The sequence below is a fragment of the Arachis hypogaea genome, chromosome 17 (assembly GCF_003086295.3).
Source record: "Arachis hypogaea cultivar Tifrunner chromosome 17, arahy.Tifrunner.gnm2.J5K5, whole genome shotgun sequence".
NCBI lineage: Eukaryota > Viridiplantae > Streptophyta > Magnoliopsida > Fabales > Fabaceae > Arachis > Arachis hypogaea.
In genome coordinates, this window is record NC_092052.1 from 99,593,605 (window position 1) to 99,615,630 (window position 22,026).

A 22,026-nucleotide genomic window follows, 5' to 3' on the forward strand; every position below is an offset into this window, starting at 1 on the left:
CGACTGGCATCTGAAAAATAACAACATATGGTATGAGAACCGGGGTTTTTCAGTATGATAATAGTGCCCAATAGATAAGATGTACGATTTCAGAAAGCCAAAGGCAATCCTAGAATTTCAAACCGATATAAAGTAATTCCACTTATAATAAAATCCTAAACTATAAAAGGTTATCTAATTTAAGGATTTTCTAATCTACAGAACATCATTGTCCACAACCTTTACCAACCTATCCTCCCTGCGATCCCCTCGCCACCGCCTACCGAGCCTCCTCAATCCTGGCAGAAAACACAAATAGGTGCAAGCAAGTAAAGCACAAATAATTCAATTAGCAATTAAACATATTATACAAGTTGGCACAATGCTAGTAAACAAAGCAAACAAACACATAAGAATGCACATGATGAATGCATGTCCTATTGGCCGTGATATCACTTGTCTGTTCAACTGCCAACCCGACATATCCCCTTGGGATGTCGCCCTTTTGTCACAAATATATAATTGCGCCTTGGGATATAGTGCCCTAACACACTCTTGTGACCAGAAAGGATATGAAAGGAAACACTGCCTTAGACCTCACATCTCAACGTAAGCGAGATTAACCACCATCCTTATGCTGGCGCCGCAACCTCGACAAGTGGGATTAACCACCGTCCTTGCCAGGCGCATAGCGACTTACCAATCATAGTATATCAGAATATATATCCAGTTCAGTGATCACCTCTCATTCTCATCAGTTTCAACAACCTTAATCTTTCATTCTTGTCAACTTAGTATCAACGCAACACTCTGCCAATTCACTCTAGTTATTCCATCCATAGAACTTTCCAAGCCTAAGTCACCGTCTCTAATCTCATAACAAAAAACTATTCAACTAAGTCCACTCATCATACTCTCCCTTGTCCCAAAGCCTAAGTTCTAGCTAGGGGATCCTAAACAGAAGTGAAGAGATTTAGAAAGTTAGAGGAACACTTTAAAACTCAAAAATCACATTTTCAGCAACACAGGGGTCATGCGTACTCATGTCTGTTTCCGCGTAGCATGAGTGTCAAATTGGTAATGTCGCGTATACGTGCATCATCCGCATACGCGAGCACTCGAAATAGAAAAGGGTTCCGCGTAGCATGCCATTGGCTACGTACGCATGAGTGTAAAGTGGACATTTTCGCACACACATGCCAGTGTTGCATATGCATACCTTCAAAATTTCAGAAAAAGTTGTTTTGCTGCAGAATTTAGTTTTTTACACTAAACTTCAAACGCGCATAACTTCTGCGTTAAAAATACTTTTTTATCTGTTCTTTGAACAACATAAACCACACAGACCAAATTTTCAATCAAAATAAATTCCATAAAAATTGGGGGTCTATAAACTAAGTTATGGCCTGTTGAACTTCGTCAAAAACATATTTTTACCAAAAACTTGCAAAATTCTCTAGTTTTCAAAACACTCAAACCAAAACTAAACCAACCATACCCAAATTAATACCTAAGCAATCCTCAATCATTACTCAAGCATTCTAACACCTAAGTCTTTCATTCCTCACCTTAGCAATTCATTCAACAATTCCAATTCCAACTTAATATCACATTAAAATCCTCAATTTCCATTAATCCTCATCAACACCAATATTTATCATTCAATACTCATCAATACTCATCATCAATCTTTATCATCATCGAAAGCATACATTACCATTCATTCTATATCATCACCACAACCTCCATCATACAAATTCATTCCACATTCAATCCTCATTAATATTCACACATCATACATATTTGCAATTCTCAATAACAATTCAATCATTGATGCAAATTCAACCTATCTTAAGGCAATTAGCCTAAGTCTCACACAACATTATATATTAACTAAAGAAAACTGAAATCATACCTTGGCCAATTTTTTCCAAGCTTGAAACACCAAAATTCAGCCTCCAAACTTGATCTAAATACTCCAAATAGCCAAATCAACACCAATAAACACCAATTCTCAATCTAATATTATATAATTCATCACAATCAATACTAAGGTTCATAAAATAGACAAACTACAAGGGTATAAAGCTTTCTTACCTTACCCACTGTGGATTAGGGTAAAATCTAACAATTACCCAATGTTAAAATACCACCTAAATAACCAAAATCACAAAATCTATTCAATCACCATAGCAAAAAATACGAAAATATAGGAAACAGAGAACTGAAAAAAAGTTGAAAGTCTTTTACTATTTTGTTCAGATGAAATCAAAGAGTTTGACGAGAGCTTCGCGTGACCATAAACGGCACGCCAATCGGAGCTCCGAAATGCAAGTTATAACCGATTTAGTGTTGAAGTTAGTGAAACCCTCTTTCAAATCTCAGTTGCACTCTTCCTTCTCAAAGTGATAAAATAAGGTTGAGTTGCCTCTTTAGTGAATTTATATATATTGGGTTTGGGCTCAACTTGAATCTGGTCCAACCAATTTGAATTTTTGGTTCGTTTAGCCTAATCTTGAACCAAAACCTTTAGAATAAATGTCCGACTTTCTATTTTAAATATTTTTCTAAGTATTTCGGTAGTTTTATTTTCTCATACGCTGTACCGGATAGACTTAAGCCGGTATTGCTGACTAAATTTCTGGTATCCGTTTTTACGTAATTTTTCTCAAAAAATTACATTTTTCCTCTCGAAAAATTCAACTGAATCCAAATCTTACTTTTAAATTTTCAAATTAACATTTCTAATTTTTTTTTATCTTATTTTAGATAATTAAATTATTATTTTATTTTAATCAAACGTCTAATTAATTTTTCGGTTTTTACAGATAATATAATATAATACATCATAATAATACTATTTATTTATAAAAATTTGAATTTTAAAAATAATTTCTCTCTACCATGGCACCTAAATCTTGTTTGCTTTATGTTTTATGATTTTTAGTTTGTCATGCCATGTGAATAAATAAAAAAAATCAGTGTATAATGTTTTTTTTGTCATTATGTATAATGTTATTATGCTAAATTTATTCTCCTTCGTAACACATTATGAAATTCTACTAACTTAAATTCTCTTTTAGAAAATAGTATATAACTTTTAAAATAAAATTTAAATAAAGATATTTTAAAATAAATATTATTAAAAAATAATATTTTTTAGCCACTACATTCAGTCAAATATGACAATTAAATAAATAAAATATTATTTATATATTAAAATTAATCATTAAAATTAATTATTATGTATATATAAATATATAATTTAATTTATTTTTAATATATATTTTTTATTTTAATATATATTTTATAATAATAATTAATTTTAGTATCTAATTTTAGTGTATACTTAAAGCCAGTTTAATTTGAGATATGATAAAATCTATTTTTTTAGACTTTTAAATTATAAAAAGTCGTATTAATGTTATTTGGTGTAATTTTTAAAAAATGCTTTTAAATTTCTAAAAAATTATTTAAGAATTTTTTTAAAAAATAAAAAATATGATTTCTCTTATTCTTAAAAGTTCGTTTATTATTTCTATTTATTAAAAAAATATTTTTATAACTAAAAATTTAAATACAAAATAATTTATTTATAAATTTTTTTAATATAAATACTTATATTTTAAAATTTTTTTAAAAAATCTTAAATAAGTTATTTTTTGAAATTAGACCTTAACATGATTGTTAAATGAAATAAGTTTAATTAAATTAAATTAGACCTTAACATATTTTTTTAAAAGATTTTTTTCAAAAATAAAAATAATTTTATTTTTAATTATTTTATGTAAAAAATTATTTTATCTATTAATTATATTTAGATAAAATAAAATAAAAAAATAATTTATTTATTTATTTTGTAAAAAATATATTTTTTTAAAACAAATTTTTAAAAAATTATAAATTATAATTTAAAAAAAACAATTTTTTTATTTTTTTAATAATTTTATTTTAATTATTAAAAATTTGTCAAACACATCAAAATTTTTTATTTTAAACAAAGGAAAAAATGAGCACGCGCAAGAAGACACTGGTTGTGGTCCCAACATTTATTTCTAGTCCTAGTCATCATAAAAATAATAATAAAAAATGGTAGAAGAAGCCAAAACCCGAATCTAAAAAAGATAAAAAAAAAAAAAAAAAAAAAAAACAAACAAAGAGTAGAGCGCCTACATAGTACATACAGAGAAAGAAATAAAGAAAGGCGATGGCATTGCATTCGAAATGAGCGGAACAACAGCAACGGACTAACGTTACGATGCTGCAACCACCTCCTTAGAGCTGAGTCACCGACACAGACAAAGAAACAGGCACGAAGCGAATGCGCAGCAACAAGCCTCGCGTGCTTGTCAACCACATTTTCCCCTATCTCCCGAAATTGCACCTGCCCCTTCAATCATCGTTCTTGTTGCGGTAATGGAGGCCCTGATCGAGCTGTGCGACCTGATTGCGCAGAACCCGGTGCAATTCTCCGACAAGCTATCGTGGATATGCGACAAATGCCCGCCGCCGGACTACCTGTCGACGGGATCTCCTAGGGTTTCGCGCTCCCACCTCAATGCCGTCCTCGCCGTCGCACGCTTCCTCTCAAAATGTCCCAATTGCTCCGATCTGCGCCCTAAATCCGTCACTCTCGAGTTCCTTCGCTCCATTTCATGTTCCTTCACTCAATCCTTTTGGCCCCAACCCTTCTCCCAAGATGCCGTTGCCTCCTTCTACCTCGATTTCATCGCCTATGTCTCCAAGGCCGCGGAATTGTCCCCTGGTTTCGCCGACGAGGTTGCTGAATTCTTCGGGGAGGTGATCCTCTCGGCGATCGATGATTCCGGCGAACACCACTCTGCCATTGCTAGGGCCTTCTTGGTCGCGGTGTCACAGAACTTCATTCCGATATCCGAATCCGATGCTAATGCATTGGCGACTTGTTTGATCGAGCGGTTTACGGCCTCCATGGAGGGTGTTTCTGGAAACTCCGAGAGTTCCTCGGCTCAGAGCTCTCCGATGAATGTGAACCACAAAAGTCACGGTGGTAGTCCCGGGAGCAACAATGGTGTGTCGAACGGTGGAAACCATATTTGGAGGAGTAATGCTGATCAATTAGCATTGAATTTGGGTTTGAATGATGGTGGAGGTGGTTCGAGTGGGCAACAAGTTGCTTCCTTTGAGGAGGAGTCTGTGGAAAGCTTGGAAAGACAAGAAATTGCTTTTAAAGTGATTGCTCTCTTGTTGGAGAAGCTTCGCGTTGATGCTGGCCTTTTGGAGCAGGTTAGGTTAATTGGGAAGAAGCAGATACAATCTATGTCTGTGTTTCTGAAGGTATACTCTTTCTGTGCTTGATTATGTTTAAAACATTGTTTTCTTTTTTGAGTTACTTGGTTTACTTGGTATGTTTAAGTTCAATACTTCAATGGGTTTGGCAAGGCCTTAAAATTTAGATTGGTCTGTAGAGGGAACCTTGTTTTGTAATTTGCTGGTTCTTGCAGATAAGGAAGAGGGAGTGGCATGAACAGGGTTCACTCCTAAAAGCTAGAATCAATACAAAATTATTAGTATATAAAGCAGCAGTGCGGCTGCAAATAAAGTGCCTCTCTGTATTGGATTCGGATGCAAGGTCTGTCAAGAGATTGGTTTACGAAGCTGTTGCGATATTGATAGATGCTGCTGAGGCATGCTTACTGTCTGGATGGCGGAAGTTGAGAACATGTGAGGACCTCTTCAGTTCCTTGCTTATGGGGGTAACACAAATTGCTATTGCCAGAGGAGGTCAGCCCCTGCGAATCTTGCTTATTCGCCTAAAACCGATTGTTCTCAATGTTTGTGCTCAGGTGCTGTTCCATCTTTTATCCTATCAAACTCGCATTCCAATTGATTTCAAAAAGTTTGTTTTAATGCCGCCCCCCCCCCCCCCTCCTTTTTTTTTTCTCTTTCTCTCCCGAAATATGACTGTCACAGGCTGATACATGGAGTAACACCCAAGGGGTCATGTTTGAGAGTGTCACGAAGGCTAGCTGTCAGATTATTGAATCCTGCTGGAATAATGAGCGGGCTCCGGTGGACACATACATCATGGGGTTAGCTGCAAGCATACGCGAACGCAATGATTATGACGAACAGGTTCTTATATTATTATGCATGTTTACGTATCTTTTAGAAACTAAATGCTTTGTCGATATATTGATGTACAAGGACAAGTTGATTTGGCATTTCATACATTTTCATATTTTATGGAGTTAAATGTATTTCAGTATTTGTGCTTTTTGATACCTAATTGTTCTGTGTTAAATCATGTTTCTTTCATAGACTGTATTCAAATAATTTCCATTGATACATTAAGTTTACTGTTTTTTTTTGGATATTGTATCTTGTGTTCCAAAACTATTGACATCCGTCTAAGTTCAAGCATGTAAATTTCTTATGTGTTAAATCATTTGCTTGCTTATGGAATCTTGTTGCTATCAGGACAACAGAGAGAAACCTGGAGTTCCTGTTGTACAGCTTAATGTTATACGCCTGTTTGCTGAACTAAGTGTTGTAGTCAACAAGTCTGAGCTGGTAGACGTGATATTACCTCTTTTTATCGAAAGCTTAGAAGAGGGTGATGCTTCAACTCCAAGTTTATTGAGACTCCGAGTATGGATCTTTGTCGTCGGAGCAATATGAATTTTGTCAATATATTGTGACCATCTGTTATCACACATTATCTGTGAATCCCTTCACTTTTACTCTACAAATCTTATGTTGTGCTTTGTTGTCACCCTTTCAGCTTCTAGATGCTGTATCTCAAATGGCCAGTTTAGGTTTTGAGAAGTCTTACCGTGAGACGGTAGTTTTGATGACAAGAAGCTACTTGAGTAAACTTACCAGTGTGGGATCAGTTGAAAGCAAAACAGAGGCATCTGAATCTACCACTGAACGAGTTGAAGTAAGTAATCTTTCTAGATATTAACAAGACATGTTAAATTTGATTTACTCATTGAAATTCAATATCAAAGGATGCTCACTAGTTGAATTACATTCTAGACTTTACCTGCAGGATTTCTTCGCATTGCTAATGGACTTACTAGCGATAAATTGCGTTCAGATTTCCGCCATCGGTTGCTCTCCCTCTGCTCTGATGTTGGTTTAGCCGCTGAGTCCAAAAGTGGAAGGTATGCCTTTTTCTATGCAGGGCACAACGTATACAATAATGCAGAATTTTGTTGATAATTTGGTTTATTTGATGAATTTTGAGGTGGTCAAGCTAGATCTGTGTCAACGATCTCATTGCAGATGTGATACATGATAGGGTGCAATGGTGCCGTTTGATCCATGTTGCCAATCCCCCCTAGTGGGATAAGGCTTTGTTTGCTGTTTGTTATTAATGAATTATGATTTCTCAAGATTTTAAATCTGATTATTTTCAGTGTATATGCTACAGGAGTGGACCAGATTTCCTGGGTCCTCTGCTCCCTGCAGTTGCTGTGATGTGTTCTGATTTTGATCCCACACTAAATGTGGAGCCATCACTTTTAAAACTGTTTCGTAACCTCTGGTTCTATGTTGCTCTCTTTGGTCTAGCACCTCCAATACAAAAGACTCCGCAAGTCACAAAGGCAGTTTCCAGTACCATGAATAGTGTGGGAAGCATGGGTACAACTGCTCTTCAAGCCATAAATGGACCATATATGTGGAATGAAGAGTGGTCTTCTGCTGTGCAGCGTATTGCTCAGGGTACTCCTCCACTAGTAAGTTTTCCTGAAAGATCTTTTAAGATTTTGGGCAAACAACTTCATTTACCAAACAGTACATGTATTTGCTTGTAGTTTTACTTTTATATTTTTCTATTTCTGCCCAGGTTGTTAGCTCAGTGAAATGGCTTGAGGATGAGCTGGAACTAAATGCTCTGCATAACCCAGGCAGTCGTCGGGGAAGTGGTAATGAAAAAGCTGCTCTTGTGCAGAGAGCTGCTCTTTCTGCAGCTTTAGGAGGGAGGGTTGATCTCCCAGCAATGACCACAATCTCAGGTGGATTGAATTTAATTTATGTTAATATCCTAAATCTTGAATTGCTAACTTGCTCACATTCGTAGACAATTGCTGCTTCTTGGGTAAAATTTATGCCCTTTTTTGGCTTGATATTATGTAAATTGAAATATATAATGTGGTTTCTGATTTTTTTGTTTTGGTTGGAATTTATGCCCTTGCTCCTTCGTGACTCTTGTGCTCACTGTACACCACTTCAGCCTATCCTGATTACTCTGTTAATTTACTTTACTTCAATTATTTTGCAGGTGTGAAGGCTACTTATCTTCTCGCTGTAGCTTCTCTTGAGATCATTCGCTTCAGTAGCAATGGTGGAATTCTAAATGGTGGTACCACAATGGATGCTGCTAGAAGTGCCTTTACCTGTGTCTTTGAATATCTCAAGACTCCAAACCTAATGCCTGCTGTTTTCCAGTGTTTAACTGCAATTGTTCACAGGGCCTTTGAAACAGCTGTCTCATGGCTAGTAGGTTTTACTTTCTTTGACAGTTTAGTTGATCAAACTTTTGCAAATAGATTTGCTGATTGGAAATAGGTTCAACTAAATTGTGTTTAACCATCTAATATTCCCCTTTGTGTACACTAATGGGCGGGCCACTTGGCCTCAACCCAAGGACATAGCAAGGAAGCATTTTCTCATAGATAGTAGCTATTGTTATCCTAATATATACCTATGTATAAACTGGTACTATGTTTCTATCTACAAGTTTTGAGGTCTATGGTTTTCGCATGTGGATTATGTTGCTTTCGTAGCATTAATATGGAGAGACTATCATTTAGGTTCCTTCTTGTTGTATTAGTATATATATTCAGGGTATTTCCTTTAGCTCGTTTAATGGAAAAAAAATCAACAAAGGTCTGTCTGGTTAACTTGTTTTATGTACTCATCAGCGTAAAATCATACTCTCATTGAGAGGACTTGTGACTTAAGAAGTGATTTTTCTCCAAAATTTAATCTGTTCTAAACATTTACATTTATCGGGACATATGTGGTGTCATTTGTGTTTCTGCACTATATGTTGTGATGTTGATTGGTATGCTTCAGGAAGATCGAGTGTCTGAAATAGGCCATGAGGCTGATGCCCGAGACTCAATACTTACAGTGCATACCTGCTTTCTAGTCAAAAGTCTGTCCCAGAGGGAGGATCATATAAGAGAGATTGCAGAGAACTTGTTAACTCAAATTAGTGATAAATTTCCACAGGTGAATTTAACACTATATGTGGTGTTTGTCTAAAATTTGGTTCTTTGCACTTTCTTGTGGTGTCCAGCATATTTAAGATTAGAACTACATCTTCCAGGTTTTGTGGGATGCAACCTGCTTAGACTCGATGCTATTTTCATTTCAAGAGGACTCTTCTTCTACTGTCATCAATGATCCTGCTTGGACAACAACAGTCCGTTCCTTATATCAGAGAATTGTTCGCGAGTGGATAATTAAATCACTTGCAAATGCTCCGTGCACTAGTCAGGGCCTTCTTCAGGTTGACATGCTCTGTTCCATTGAAAAAATTTATTTTATTTTTCTAGTGTATTTTTTTCCCTTCACCTTTTGTCTCAACATTTAGGTACTTGCTCGTAAGGGGATAATATGTTGCTTCTTGCATTTGATGTTTTTTGTTTTTGCATAAATATTCAATTTCTGTTTGCATGTGCCACTGGATATTTCTCTGGGATGAGCATCTTCGACTAATCTAAACAAGAAAATAAATATTTTAAATCATTCTAGGTATAATTGTATAAACTTCTCCTTCATAACTCTGTTTATTACCCTTGTTTTCCATTGTATCTTCGGTTTTTTTGGCACTTCACATATGGTTCAAATATGGCTGTGCTTCCAGTTCTAGTTAACTTGAATTCTGAAATTTGTCCCAAAATTTGTGGGTGCAAAGGTTCTTTTGATCCTTATATGTATTCCTGTTTGATTGTTACTACTTGCTACTCAATATATCTTTCTGTTTGCATTATATATTGGTGGCATTGTTGCCCTATCTTTTTTCCTCCTTAAATGCCTCACAGTTTTTCCCCCATCTCTGTGTATATTCCACACCAGGATAAACTTTGTAAAGCAAACACATGGCAAAGAGCACAACCAACAATTGATGTTGTTTTACTTTTGTCTGAGGTACGAATTGGCACGGGGAAAAGTGACAGCTGGCCAATACAAATAGCAACTATTCCTGCAGTCGTGGCTGCAGCTGCTGCAGCTTCAGGTGCAAACTTAAGAGCATCTGAGTCTTTCAATTTAGAGGTTATTAATTCAGGTCAGTGCAACCAGGCTGCAGCAACAGTTAAGTGCAACCATGCTGGAGAAATAGCTGGTATGAGAAGGCTGTATAACAGCATGGGTGGGTTTCAAACCAACACTCCTCCTCCTACTGGTTCTGGTTTTGGCCTTGGACTTCAAAGAATTATATCTGGCGCATTTCCTCAACAACCACTAGCTGAGGATGACACATTCAATGGAATGTTGCTTGGTAAGTTTGTGCGCCTACTACAACAGTTTGTCAATGTAGCAGAGAAAGGGGGGGAGGTGGTTAGGTCCGAATTTCGTGAAACTTGCTCACAAGCTACCGTACTGCTCTTGTCAAATTTGGTAAACCCATTTCACTCTTTATTGTAGTAATTGTAATTTTTTTGGGGTCTGTGTTCATGTGTACCGTTTGTGCCCTTGTCTGAGTTTTGTTTTTTTCTTATGGACAAGAGTTCTGGATCCAAATCAAACATGGAGGGCTTCTCGCAACTTCTTCGTCTTCTTTGCTGGTGTCCTGCTTATATTTCCACCCATGATGCAATGGAGACTGGTGTTTTCATTTGGACATGGTTGGTATCTGCTGCGCCTCAGCTTGGACCTCTTGTCCTTGCTGAGCTTGTTGATGCATGGTTATGGACAATCGACACCAAGCGGGGCCTTTTTGCAGCTGGGGAAAGGTATTCTGGGCCTTATGCAAAACTGAAGCCTCATCTATCCCCTGGGGAGCCTGAAATGCCGCCAGGGAATGATCCTGTTGAGCAGATAATCGCTCATCGATTGTGGCTTGGCTTTCTAATTGATCGATTTGAGGTTAGGAAGTTGCTCATCATTTTTTGTTAGCTTACATTTTGTTTCCTTCTGCTTATTGTCCAAAGTATCGTTATGATTCATAGTTTGTTTTTTCGTTTGCTATGATCTTAAGTCATTGTAATTGTACCATGTTTCGATATTCATATTGTATAACAAAATTTTTCATTATTTCCACCACCTTCTAAATCTTCTATGCTTGTTTAAATTGTTATCGGTGAATGGTCTGGTTTGAGTACTGTAGTATTTGCCTTGGGTATTGCTTTTCACATGATTGCTAGGTGATAATAATCAAAAACCATTAGTTGAAGAAGCTGTCTGGATTGTATTAAGTTATGTTTTGATCGAAACTATATTTAAATGGATGTAATTAAACATGAAATTTTGCTAGGTTGGATCTTTGGTTCTTCTATAAGCTACTGGATTTTTTGAGTAAAAGATTATGTTCTGCTTGTTCGATATGTACATTGAATTCCAGAATCCATTTGTGAATGACCCATTATATGAAGGTATTCAGTTCTTGATCAGTAGGCCGTCTATGGTATAATATTATTGTTCTTCTTATTCTTATTATTATAATTTTATTGGTATTAAATTGCTCATAATTGTTAAGCTGCCATTGTTTTTGTTCTGATTGGCTAATCACCTATTAACTTGAGTAGCGTTATTCTTTACTATTTTAAACATTGAATCTATTTTTAGCTCTAAAAGTTGCAAATATGTTACTAATTTTATATTTTCATTTCCCTGAATCACTATTTGTGTTGTCTATTATAGGCAGTTCGGCACCAAAGTGTGGAGCAACTCTTACTTTTTGGTAGGATGTTGCAGGGGACAACAAAGCTTCCGTGGAATTTTTCACGGCATCCTGCTGCCACTGGTGCATTTTTCACTCTCATGCTTCTAGGGCTTAAATATTGCTCATGTCAGTTTCAAGGCAATCTGCAAAAATTTCAAATAGGGCTTCAGCTGCTTGAAGATAGGATTTATCGGTAAGGGTCTTTTGTAATTTATCTTTGTCACTCTTGCTACGTTTATCCTTATTCTTTTTCTTTACCTAAGCTGAAAGTTCCCTTTACCTTTGTGCTTAGTTTTATTTGTTCATTATTTTCCATGGGAACTACATGTAAGTTACATAGTGATCATCTAAACCAATATCTTTCCCATCTTTTACCCCAAAACACATTCTTTGGGCTACTTATTTAGATGATAAAAATTTTTAGCGTGCTAATATGCTTCTGAGGACTTAGCTGGATGAGTTGAAACAAGTGAAGTCACAGACCACATCTGCTTTACTCACCACAGTCTGAATCTGCCACTTAAAATTTTTATGCCAAACGTTGCCATGTTCTAAGTTTTATGTTAATGAATCAATAAGCATTAAAGTTTCCACTCATGTTATGTATTAATTCAATTCATGAATGTTATTTGGAACTCATTGTGTGCTTAATTTATTGTCAGTTGACACTATTCTGCTGAGTACTTGGCCCTGCTATTTATTTATTTATTTCCAGGAACTAAGTAAGATGAACAATATAAATAGTCAATTCTTTTGCAGTATTTCTTTACTTTACTCTTTTATACTGTAGAATAACAAGAAACAAGCTTCACCGAAGTCACACAGAAAATCTTTATATCTTATTATTGTTAAATCTGCAATTAGCTCCATATTTGGTGTTTAAAGTTAGCATTAGCTGAATTACAATATGTTCAGTTTCTTTGGACAAATTGAAATTTCCATCTGGTGCATGCAGGGCCTCTTTGGGTTGGTTTTCTCAGGAGCCTGAGTGGTACGAGACAAACTATACAAATTTTGCTCAGTGTGAGGCTCTGTCTGTTTCTCTATTTGTTCAGTACCTTTCAAATATGAAAGCCGATGCTGTTCAATTTAGTTCAAAAGGAAATGGCCAAGAAAATGTGGTAATAGTTCTTCACTTAGTATTGGCATCTACTTATGCATTTATTGTTCACTTCTGACTTCAAAATCCTGTCTTTTTTGTTATTGATCTTCTCTCAAGTTGGTCTTAACCTTCTCTAGTGACTTGCAAAAATTTTTTCAGCATTTAGTCTGATATTTACATGTGTGTAGAGTGACCAATATCATCCTGTTTGGGGCCAAATGGAGAACTATGCTGTTGGCAGAGAAAAAAGGAGACAATTACTGTTAATGCTATGTCAACACGAGGCTGATAGGCTTGAGGTCTGGGCACAGCCGACAAACACAAAGTATATAACACACTTATGTATCCTTTTTTACTACATGAACTTCATCACGTCTTTTGTTTTTCTCCTTCCCTGAGTTTATGAATACCTGTCATGTACTTTCAGGGAAATTATTTTGCGACCCAAAATTAGCTCAGATAAATGGATAGAACATACCAGAACTGCCTTTTCTGTGGATCCTAAGATTGCTTTATCATTGGCCTTGAGGTTTCCGACCAATTCATCTGTGAAGACTGAAGTAACTCAGCTGGTTCAGGTATGTTTCTTATCATGAGAATTGGGAGTTTGAAGTCCTCACAGTTGAGTGTGTGCCTAATGGAAATTGATTTCATTGGCCAAAATTTAAATATTCTCAGGGTTGATCATTACCTATATTTTCTTGATGTTGGGAAGTGGAATTTTAGCATTGGATTTATGGTAGAAAGTGTTTGATTGAAGGGTTATTCTAACTACATAACTGCAAGAGTTTTCTGCTAGTAATATGATGTGTTATGTAATTCTTAATTTCTCATGTTGAAGGTATTTTGATCCCAGCTACTGTCATGGTTATTCTATGTTCATCATCCTGCAAGTTATGACATGCCTCTCTTTGCAGGCACATATACTGGACGTGCGCAGCATGCCTGAAGCACTACCTTACTTCATCACCCCCAAGGCTGTGGATGATAATTCAGTGCTTTTGCAACAATTGCCTCATTGGGCTCCTTGTTCTATTACGCAAGCTCTAGAGTTCCTTTCTCCAGCATATAAGGGACATCCTCGGGTCATGGCATATGTTCTAAGGGTTCTAGAATCCTATCCTCCTGAACGAGTAACCTTTTTTATGCCGCAGCTGGTGCAGTCTTTGCGACATGATGATGGGGTTAGATATTTTCCAAAGCTTAATTTCATGATTTATTCCCTAAAGATGTGCTTCTGTTGTACTATGTGCCACTTAAACCCCACACATCTATTTCTTCTTTCTCCATTTCAAATGTGCACCTTATGCCTTTCCTCAATTCTGTATTTGTGACTAAATATTTTGGTGTATTATTTCAATTCATTTGCTCAAATCAAAGTTCCATTTTGAGTGAAGCTTCTTCTCATACTTTTTTTAAAGTGAAGATTTATTAACTTTTTCTCAAGTTTATTCTGTATTAAGTGTAAATAATTTTTGCCAAAAGTGACCTTTTTAATGGTGAATTTCAGTGTATGGTTACTTGGTAACTGGTTGAATAATTCTTATATGCAGAAATTAGTAGAAGGGTATTTGCTTAGAGCTGCTCAAAGAAGTGACATTTTCGCCCATATTCTTATTTGGCATTTACAGGTATAATATATGATTGTTATGTATTTTGGTTTGATGAAAGTGGCTATTATTTATTTTAACTTCAATTTTGTTGTGCACATTACTGTTGTTAATTTTGTGTTCCTTACTTTGAATTATAGTTCCTTTTCCGTTGATGGATGATTTAATTACAAGTTTTTTTTTTTATTTAAATAAATAGCTAAGCACATAAGACTTCTTTTTGGGCAGGGTGAGACTGTGCCTGAGCCAGGAAATAATCCTACCAGTGGGAAGGTATATTAAAGCAAATTCCATTATCTCCAGTATAGTTATTGCTATAATATTCTGCTTAAAAATGGCATTAATTTATAACACAGATCCATGTAAAGTACTAGATATTTCCCGAGCACTGAATATTTAAACCAGATTTATTCTTTCTCGATTGGCTCAAAGTTTTGCAAGAATGCTTATTTTTTATTTGAGAGTCTATTGTGTGTTTGCAAATCATCCTTAATAGTCTGTATCTGTTTTTTTATTTCAGAATGGATCATTCCTAGAGCTGCTGCCTGCCGTAAGGCAACGTATAATTGATGGTTTCAGTCCAAAGGCTCTAGACATTTTTACAAGAGAGTTTGATTTCTTTGACAAGGTTACATCCATATCCGGTGTACTATTTCCACTCCCTAAGGAAGAACGCCGAGCTGGTATCCGAAGGTATGGACAGAACCTGAAAGCATAATTTTTTTTGTGAATTCTTAAGTTCAATTTTACTGTTTGATTGAAGTTAATGCTTCTGTTTAGGGAATTGGAGAAAATTGAATTGAACGGTGAAGACCTTTATCTACCAACAGCTCCTAACAAGCTTGTTGTGGGTATTCGAGTAGATAGTGGTATCCCATTACAGTCGGCTGCAAAAGTCCCAATCATGATAACATTTAATGTAGTTGATCGAGATGGGGACAGAAATGATGTAAAGCCACAAGCTTGCATTTTTAAGGTTAGCTGGTCTGATGATACTCCAGACAATAACACCATTTCTTCTTTGGTCCTATTATGAACTCTATATTCTTAAAGTTTCAAGTATTATGTTTTTACTTTGTTATCTTGCCAACACAACTGCAAAACATTGTCTCGTCTGTATGTGTGTATAATATTGGTTATATTTTGATGATGGAATAATCAAACACTAAAGTTATTTTTGCCCTATGATACGTTTATAAGTTATCAAAGCAAAATGCTTCTGTAAAATAATCACTCTGTGCCTTCGACAATTATTTATTACCCGACAACTATATTTGCATGTCTACTATATTTTCTCAAGCATTTCTTGTCAGCAGTGCTTTAATTGCATCTGGGCTGACTGAGTTCTCTTTATTGAAGGTTGGAGATGATTGCAGACAAGATGTTCTTGCCCTTCAAGTAATAGCGCTTCTTAGAGATATATTTCAAGCTGTTGGATTAAATCTTTATCTGTTTCCTTATGGTGTTCTCCCTACTGGTCCAGAGAGAGGTATAATAGAGGTGAGTTTATTCATAATTTTGTTGATGATCCTGAGAATTCAGTGACATCTGGTATTCAGTGAGTGTTTTTCTAGATCAGGAGTTAATATTGACCGAGACTAACACAAAATATACTGTAGTAGAGAGATGTGTACTCACACACTAGAGATGATTTGAGATAAATGAAACATTTGTTGAGTGATTTGTTCTCGATTGCTGTAGACAAATCATCTACATATTGTTTGGCGTTTAGATCAATCATTTAAGAGATTCCTAAGGTTAAGTTTGTTTGTCTTAGAAAAAAATAAATACTGCTTGTTTTTCCTACAAATTTCAACTTCAAATCATTATCATTAGTCAAACCAACCAAATGGGTTACCAATCAAGAATTAGGAATGAAGGCAATGTTAGTTATTTCTCATGTCACAAAAGAAATATTTTCTGGACTGTAGACTCACTGAAGTCCTAATTCTGTTTTTTTATTATTGTCAGGTTGTGCCTAATACACGCAGTAGAAGTCAGATGGGAGAAACAACCGATGGGGGTTTGCTTGAGATATTTCAGCAAGATTATGGGCCTGTTGGATCTGCCAGTTTTGAGGCTGCACGCCAGAACTTTATCATTAGCAGTGCTGGTTATGCTGTTGCTAGTCTTTTGCTTCAACCAAAGGATAGGCACAATGGGAATCTTCTCTTCGACAAGTAAGATAGATTTGTGTTTTGTCAATTACCAACACTATCAGCAAATCTGGTAGTTGTTGCTGATTGATTTGAATTAAGCTTAATCACCTTGAAACTTTGAATGTTGTCTTTGTTTAACCTCACATTTCATTCCTTTACTTACTTTCTCAGTTCTTGCCTCCTTTGCGTTCTTCTGTTACTGCATGTATCATATATTCCTGGTTTTATAAATTGGTAGCTAAGTCCGTTGCTAATATGTATGATGCAGTGTTGGTAGGCTAGTCCATATCGACTTTGGTTTCATCCTGGAAACTTCCCCCGGTGGGAATATGCGCTTCGAGAGTGCACATTTTAAGCTGAGCCATGAGATGACACAATTACTAGACCCATCAGGTGTTATGAAGAGTGATACGTGGACCCAGTTTTTAAGGTAGTGATGGTTCTCTCTAATCCTTTAAAACTCATTCTATATATCAAAAACTAATCATTGATCATTGTTTCACCCATTATTGTACATGTATCTAGTCTATGTGTAAAGGGATACCTAGCTGCACGTCGTCATATGGAGGGGATCATTACTACGGTGGCATTGATGCTAGACAGCGGGTTACCCTGCTTCAGCAGGGGTGACCCGATTGGCAATCTGCGAAAGAGATTTCATCCAGAGATGAGTGAGCGTGAGGCAGCCAATTTCATGACCCATGTCTGTAAAGATGCTTATAACAAGTGGACTACTGCTGGCTATGACTTGATACAGTACCTCCAGCAAGGCATTGAGAAGTGATGATAACATAACAATATAGAATTGACCTAACGTGTACATGCTTGCTTGTAATTTATTTTACATTCATTGTTGTCTTGTGCTTTTATTTTTCCTTTTTGAGGAATTTTCATGGTTATAGTATTCAGAAGGAATAGTATAAAATGGCAGGTGAAGGTTTCTTGTTTTCGTTTTTCTCCTTGTTTCTTGTTTCTTTTTTTTTTTGCCGGTTTTGTTGTGATGTAAAATACAGCTTTGTAATCTTGTTTATTAATGGTAAATACGATTCATTGTATTGGCGAATACATGCTCCCCCGCACCCTCTTGTTCCAACGTCTGGGGGAAAAAACAAAGAAATGAAAGCTTAGTTACTCTTTTTTTTATATGTATATTGAGTATAGACCATGCTAGGTGAACACTAAAATCAACAATCAAAATTAGTTATTAAGATAAAATATATGTTAGAATATAAATATATATTAAAAATAAATTAAATTATATATATTTTTATACACAAATACATTAGTGAGTGATTTTAACAAATACATTAGTGAGTGATTTTAATATACGAATAATTTTTATATGTATTTATGTATTCGCATGAGTGGCATTAATACATTGAGAATTGAAGTTATAATCACATGCATATTATTCAAGTCTCTAATTAGATCACTTTGGTGGTTTAGTGAGCCATAATATATCGAAAATGCAAGCAAAAGCAGTGTTGGCATCATTGACTATTTTCACATAGGTGAAAACTCAAGTGCAATTGATTTCACGTGAAGTTGATAGTTGAGAATCGTTAGATGAAAATTTAGTCAAATCAATCAAATCATCTAATGGATCTCCGTTATCAACTTCACGTGAAATCAACTGCATTAAGTTTTCACCTTTCACATAAGAGGTTAAAACTCAAAACACATACCGTTTCTTTATCTCGGAAACTAGAAACTAGAAAGGTATATCGTATTCCTTCGCATACATAACATGCGTTGTTAACTGATGTGGCTCAATCATCGTTTATTCTTTATCTCAGAAACTAGAAACTAGAAAGGTATATCGTATTCCTTCGCATACATAACATGCGCTGCTAACTGATGTGGCTCAATCGTCGTTTATCATTTGAAAAGCCAATCTAAGACAAAGGAATAAGGTGCGTATGCCTTGTTGGATCTTATCATATTGCTTCCAACAGTTCGATTCGGTCACTGGCTCCTAATTGGCCAATTGAATTTGGTCACTATCGTTGTGCTTGGACTTTGCCCAGAAATGACCAAAAGAGCCTTCCATTTCTTCAAGGGTCTTGCCCTGTGTTTCGGGTAGCATTGTATAGAAGAAGATCCATCCAATTGTTGCAAGTGCAGCAAAGAGGAAGAAGGCCCCACCAATGGTTATTCCCTTAGAGAGGGACAAAAAGGTCATTGAGATAATGCCACTTGTGACCCTGTTCACCACAACTCCCATGGCCGAACCCTGAGCGCGCAGCCTCAGTGGGAAGATCTCAGAGCTATAAACCCATGCAATGGGCCCCGCTCCGATAGAGAACACTGCCACGTAGGACAAGGTGCTTGCGATGCTCAATCCAACGGCCCACATTTGCTTTTTGTTGGACCGGTCATCGATGGTGAGGCTTGTGGCGAGCGTGAAAAGCGAGATTATCATACCGCCCGAACTGGTCAGCAATAACGGCCGACGCCCCACCCGATCCAACAAGAACGTAGCAACTAAGATGAATACTGTCTTCGTGAATCCAACGGCCACCGTTGCAAGAAGCTTCTCCGTATCTGAATCGATCCCAGCCTTCTGAAAAATGGTTGGTCCGTACAAAACGACTGCGTCTATTCCCGAAGCTTGTTGAAAGAAGTGAATCCCGAGCGCCGCGATGAGGATGTGGCGCACCGCCGGCGTAGGATATAGGAATAGCTCTTTCCAGACGCCTCCACCGTCGCTTTTCTTGGTGACGTGAACGACGTCGTCGTCGCATGATTCGGGTATTCCGGCTGCGGCTTTGATCTCGGCTAACCTGAGCTGAGCCTCTTCAGGGGAGTCGGAGGTTCTGTTGAGAACGTTGCGTGCGTCGGCGATTCGGCCTCTGATGATGAGCCACCGAGGTGATTCCGGCATGGCTAAGACTCCGACGGCCAGGATCACGGATGGAATAGAACCGATTCCCAACATGAGTCGCCATCCCAAGTGCAGTGGCAGCTTGGAAAATGCATAGTTTGAAATGTAGCCTAGTAATATCCCTCCGTTGATGAACACCTCAGGGAAGGAGGTGAGGAAGCCACGAGAGGACGCGGGGGCAACTTCGGCAGCGTAGACAGGAGCAATCATGAGGGCGTAGCCGATGCCGATTCCGGCGACAAAGCGGCTGAACATGAGAAAGGGATAGTTGGGGGAGAATCCCATGAGTAGGGCTCCAGTGAAGAAGATGGCTCCGGCTAGCACAATGGTGTATCGCCTTCCGAGCCAGTCAGAGGTTCTGCCAGCAAGGCATGATCCTACTAGAGAGTAGAGGTTTATTATTCCCATCAGTATCTCTATTTGCACGTCTGAGATTTTGAGGTCTCTCTTTATGTATATCACTGCTCCACTCATCACCCCTACGTCTGCAACCATCACATACACGATCAGATATTAGTTTAGTCTTAAAGATTGGATTACTGGCACGAAATTGATTTTGATAAATGAAGACCGTTAGATATTAATTTACTGACGGTTTTTAACTATCATCAGATGTCAAATACTAGGAGATTCATGAGTACACCTGCACTCATCAGTCATCACTTACCATAACCAAGTAAGATGGAAGTCATGGAAGCCAATATTGCACAGGCGAAAGCATACTTGTTCCTCTTTATTGGCTTCTTCACAGGATCGAAATCCTCCACCGCTTTCTGCGTTTCTGCTATGCCCTTTGCCTCCATATATATCTTCAATTAGATTAGAGAAGCTAATAGCGGTGTGAGTTTGAGTGAGTATGAGCTTATAATAAGCTAAAGCATCCATGCATGCCTTATATAGACCAAGTTAAAGTCTTAGATTACATCACCGTCGTCCCTACGTACGCGTATCATATGTGATCTCTTTCATTATGTTTTATTTGTCGGCCCGTTAGGTAGACGACAGAGAGTCTGAATAACGTAAACAAGAGCTGAAAATTTGGTCAAATGAAATTAAAAAAAATACTGTCTAAATTATTCAATTAAAAAATTCCATTCAGTAATTCAAAAGTTTAATTATTCCGTATATCTAGTAAATTGAATATTTAATATATTTTAATTGTATCTAGCTAAACACATTTCAATCAAATAATCATCTATATAAGAATTAAAATAATCAAAGAGTAAAGAATTATTTTTGTCCTTAACGTTTAGGGTAAGTTCTAAAGTTGTTCCTAACGTTTCAATAGTCTTATTTAAGTTCCTAACGTTTCAAAATTGACTCAATGTTGTCCTGCCGTTAGAGATCCGTTAATAGAATTGACAGCGGGACAAAATTGAGACAAAAACGTTAGGAATTTAAATGGGACGAAAACGTTGGGACAAAAACGATACATAAAAATAAATTTTAGTTTTATCCTTTAATAATATCAATTTTTAACTGTACATAATATTCAATTATTTTTTAATCACATCTAAGTAAATTACACTTAATCACATTACTTTCATTCTACATAAATTTTTTTATATTATTATATTAACTTATAACTTTAAGTGTAAAACTATAAAAAAATAAATTTATTTAGAATGAAAGCTTAGATGTGATTAAAAAATAATTGAATATTATGTACAGTAAAAAATTGATATTATTAAAGTATAAAATTAAAATTTATTTCTATGTATCTTTTTTGTCCCTAACGTTTTCGCCCTATTTAAGTCTCTAACGTTTCAAAATCGTCTCAATTTTGTCCCGTCGTCAATTCTATTAACGGATCCATAATGGCAGGACAACATTGAGGTAATTTTGAAACGTTAGGGAACTTAAATAGGACGATTGAAACGTTAAGGGACAACTTTGAGACTAACCCCAAACGTTGGGGACAAAAACGATACTTTATTCCTACTAAAATAACCATCCTACTAAAAATTAAAATAATCATCCGCATATCTACTAAAATAACCCAAGGAGACAGCGTACCAGATAATAAACGACGAACTCATGCTAGACGAAAATCCTAGACTGAATCTAGCGTCGTTTGTGACGATGTGGATAGAACCTGAGTGCAACAAGCTCATAACGGCAGCCATTTAACAAGAACCATGTTGACATGGATAAGGGGCGGGGGGCGGGGTGGTGCAAAAACGGCGCCATTAATAGAGTTGGAAGAGAACCTGGTGCGGCAGTGAGGGGGCGACGACATCAAGAGCTTTGCGGCAACGATAATGATCGTTGCGGGAGAGATCAACACTAGTAAAGGGTGCAAAACAGCGTCACTAACAGAGTTGGAGGAGAACCTGATGCAGAGGTGTCAAGATCTTTGCGGTGACGGTTGCGAGAGAGATCGACGCTGTTGGCGGAGGTGGTGAGATGCA

At 36.7% G+C, this 22,026-nt stretch overlaps 2 protein-coding genes across 2 annotated transcripts; one reads left to right on the top strand and one right to left on the bottom strand.

Moving 5' to 3' along the window:
* The first annotated feature begins 4,110 nt into the window (after positions 1-4,110).
* Positions 4,111-17,794, top strand: LOC112764546 (phosphatidylinositol 4-kinase alpha 1). The gene is made up of 26 exons (XM_025810202.3): positions 4,111-5,295; positions 5,463-5,804; positions 5,932-6,093; positions 6,439-6,609; positions 6,743-6,901; positions 7,000-7,127; positions 7,397-7,703; positions 7,814-7,982; positions 8,249-8,466; positions 9,046-9,204; positions 9,302-9,484; positions 10,054-10,596; positions 10,705-11,064; positions 11,839-12,053; positions 12,816-12,981; positions 13,151-13,287; positions 13,390-13,540; positions 13,880-14,146; positions 14,516-14,593; positions 14,801-14,845; positions 15,093-15,265; positions 15,353-15,548; positions 15,932-16,072; positions 16,544-16,752; positions 17,000-17,161; positions 17,257-17,794. The coding sequence occupies exons 1-26, from the start codon at positions 4,396-4,398 to the stop codon at positions 17,513-17,515; spliced, it is 6,000 nt and encodes a 1,999-aa protein (XP_025665987.1). The 5' UTR covers positions 4,111-4,395; the 3' UTR covers positions 17,516-17,794.
* Positions 17,795-18,116: 322 nt separating this feature from the next.
* Positions 18,117-20,586, bottom strand: LOC112766430 (polyol transporter 5). Its single transcript, XM_025812327.3, has 2 exons — positions 20,283-20,586; positions 18,117-20,100 (listed from the first exon to the last, which is right to left on the bottom strand). The coding sequence occupies exons 1-2, from the start codon at positions 20,416-20,418 to the stop codon at positions 18,707-18,709; spliced, it is 1,530 nt and encodes a 509-aa protein (XP_025668112.1). The 5' UTR covers positions 20,419-20,586; the 3' UTR covers positions 18,117-18,706.
* Positions 20,587-22,026: the final 1,440 nt, after the last annotated feature.

Coding starts and splice junctions, on each gene's coding strand:
- LOC112764546 (XM_025810202.3), top strand. CDS start 4,396: ATGGAGGCCCTGATCGAGCTGTGCGACCTGATTGCGCAGAACCCGGTG. Junction 6,094..6,438: donor GCAATGATTATGACGAACAG/GTTCTTATATTA, acceptor TGTTGCTATCAG/GACAACAGAGAGAAACCTGG. Junction 15,266..15,352: donor CGCCGAGCTGGTATCCGAAG/GTATGGACAGAA, acceptor GCTTCTGTTTAG/GGAATTGGAGAAAATTGAAT.
- LOC112766430 (XM_025812327.3), bottom strand. CDS start 20,418: ATGGAGGCAAAGGGCATAGCAGAAACGCAGAAAGCGGTGGAGGATTTC. Junction 20,101..20,282: donor TTCCATCTTACTTGGTTATG/GTAAGTGATGAC, acceptor TGATGGTTGCAG/ACGTAGGGGTGATGAGTGGA.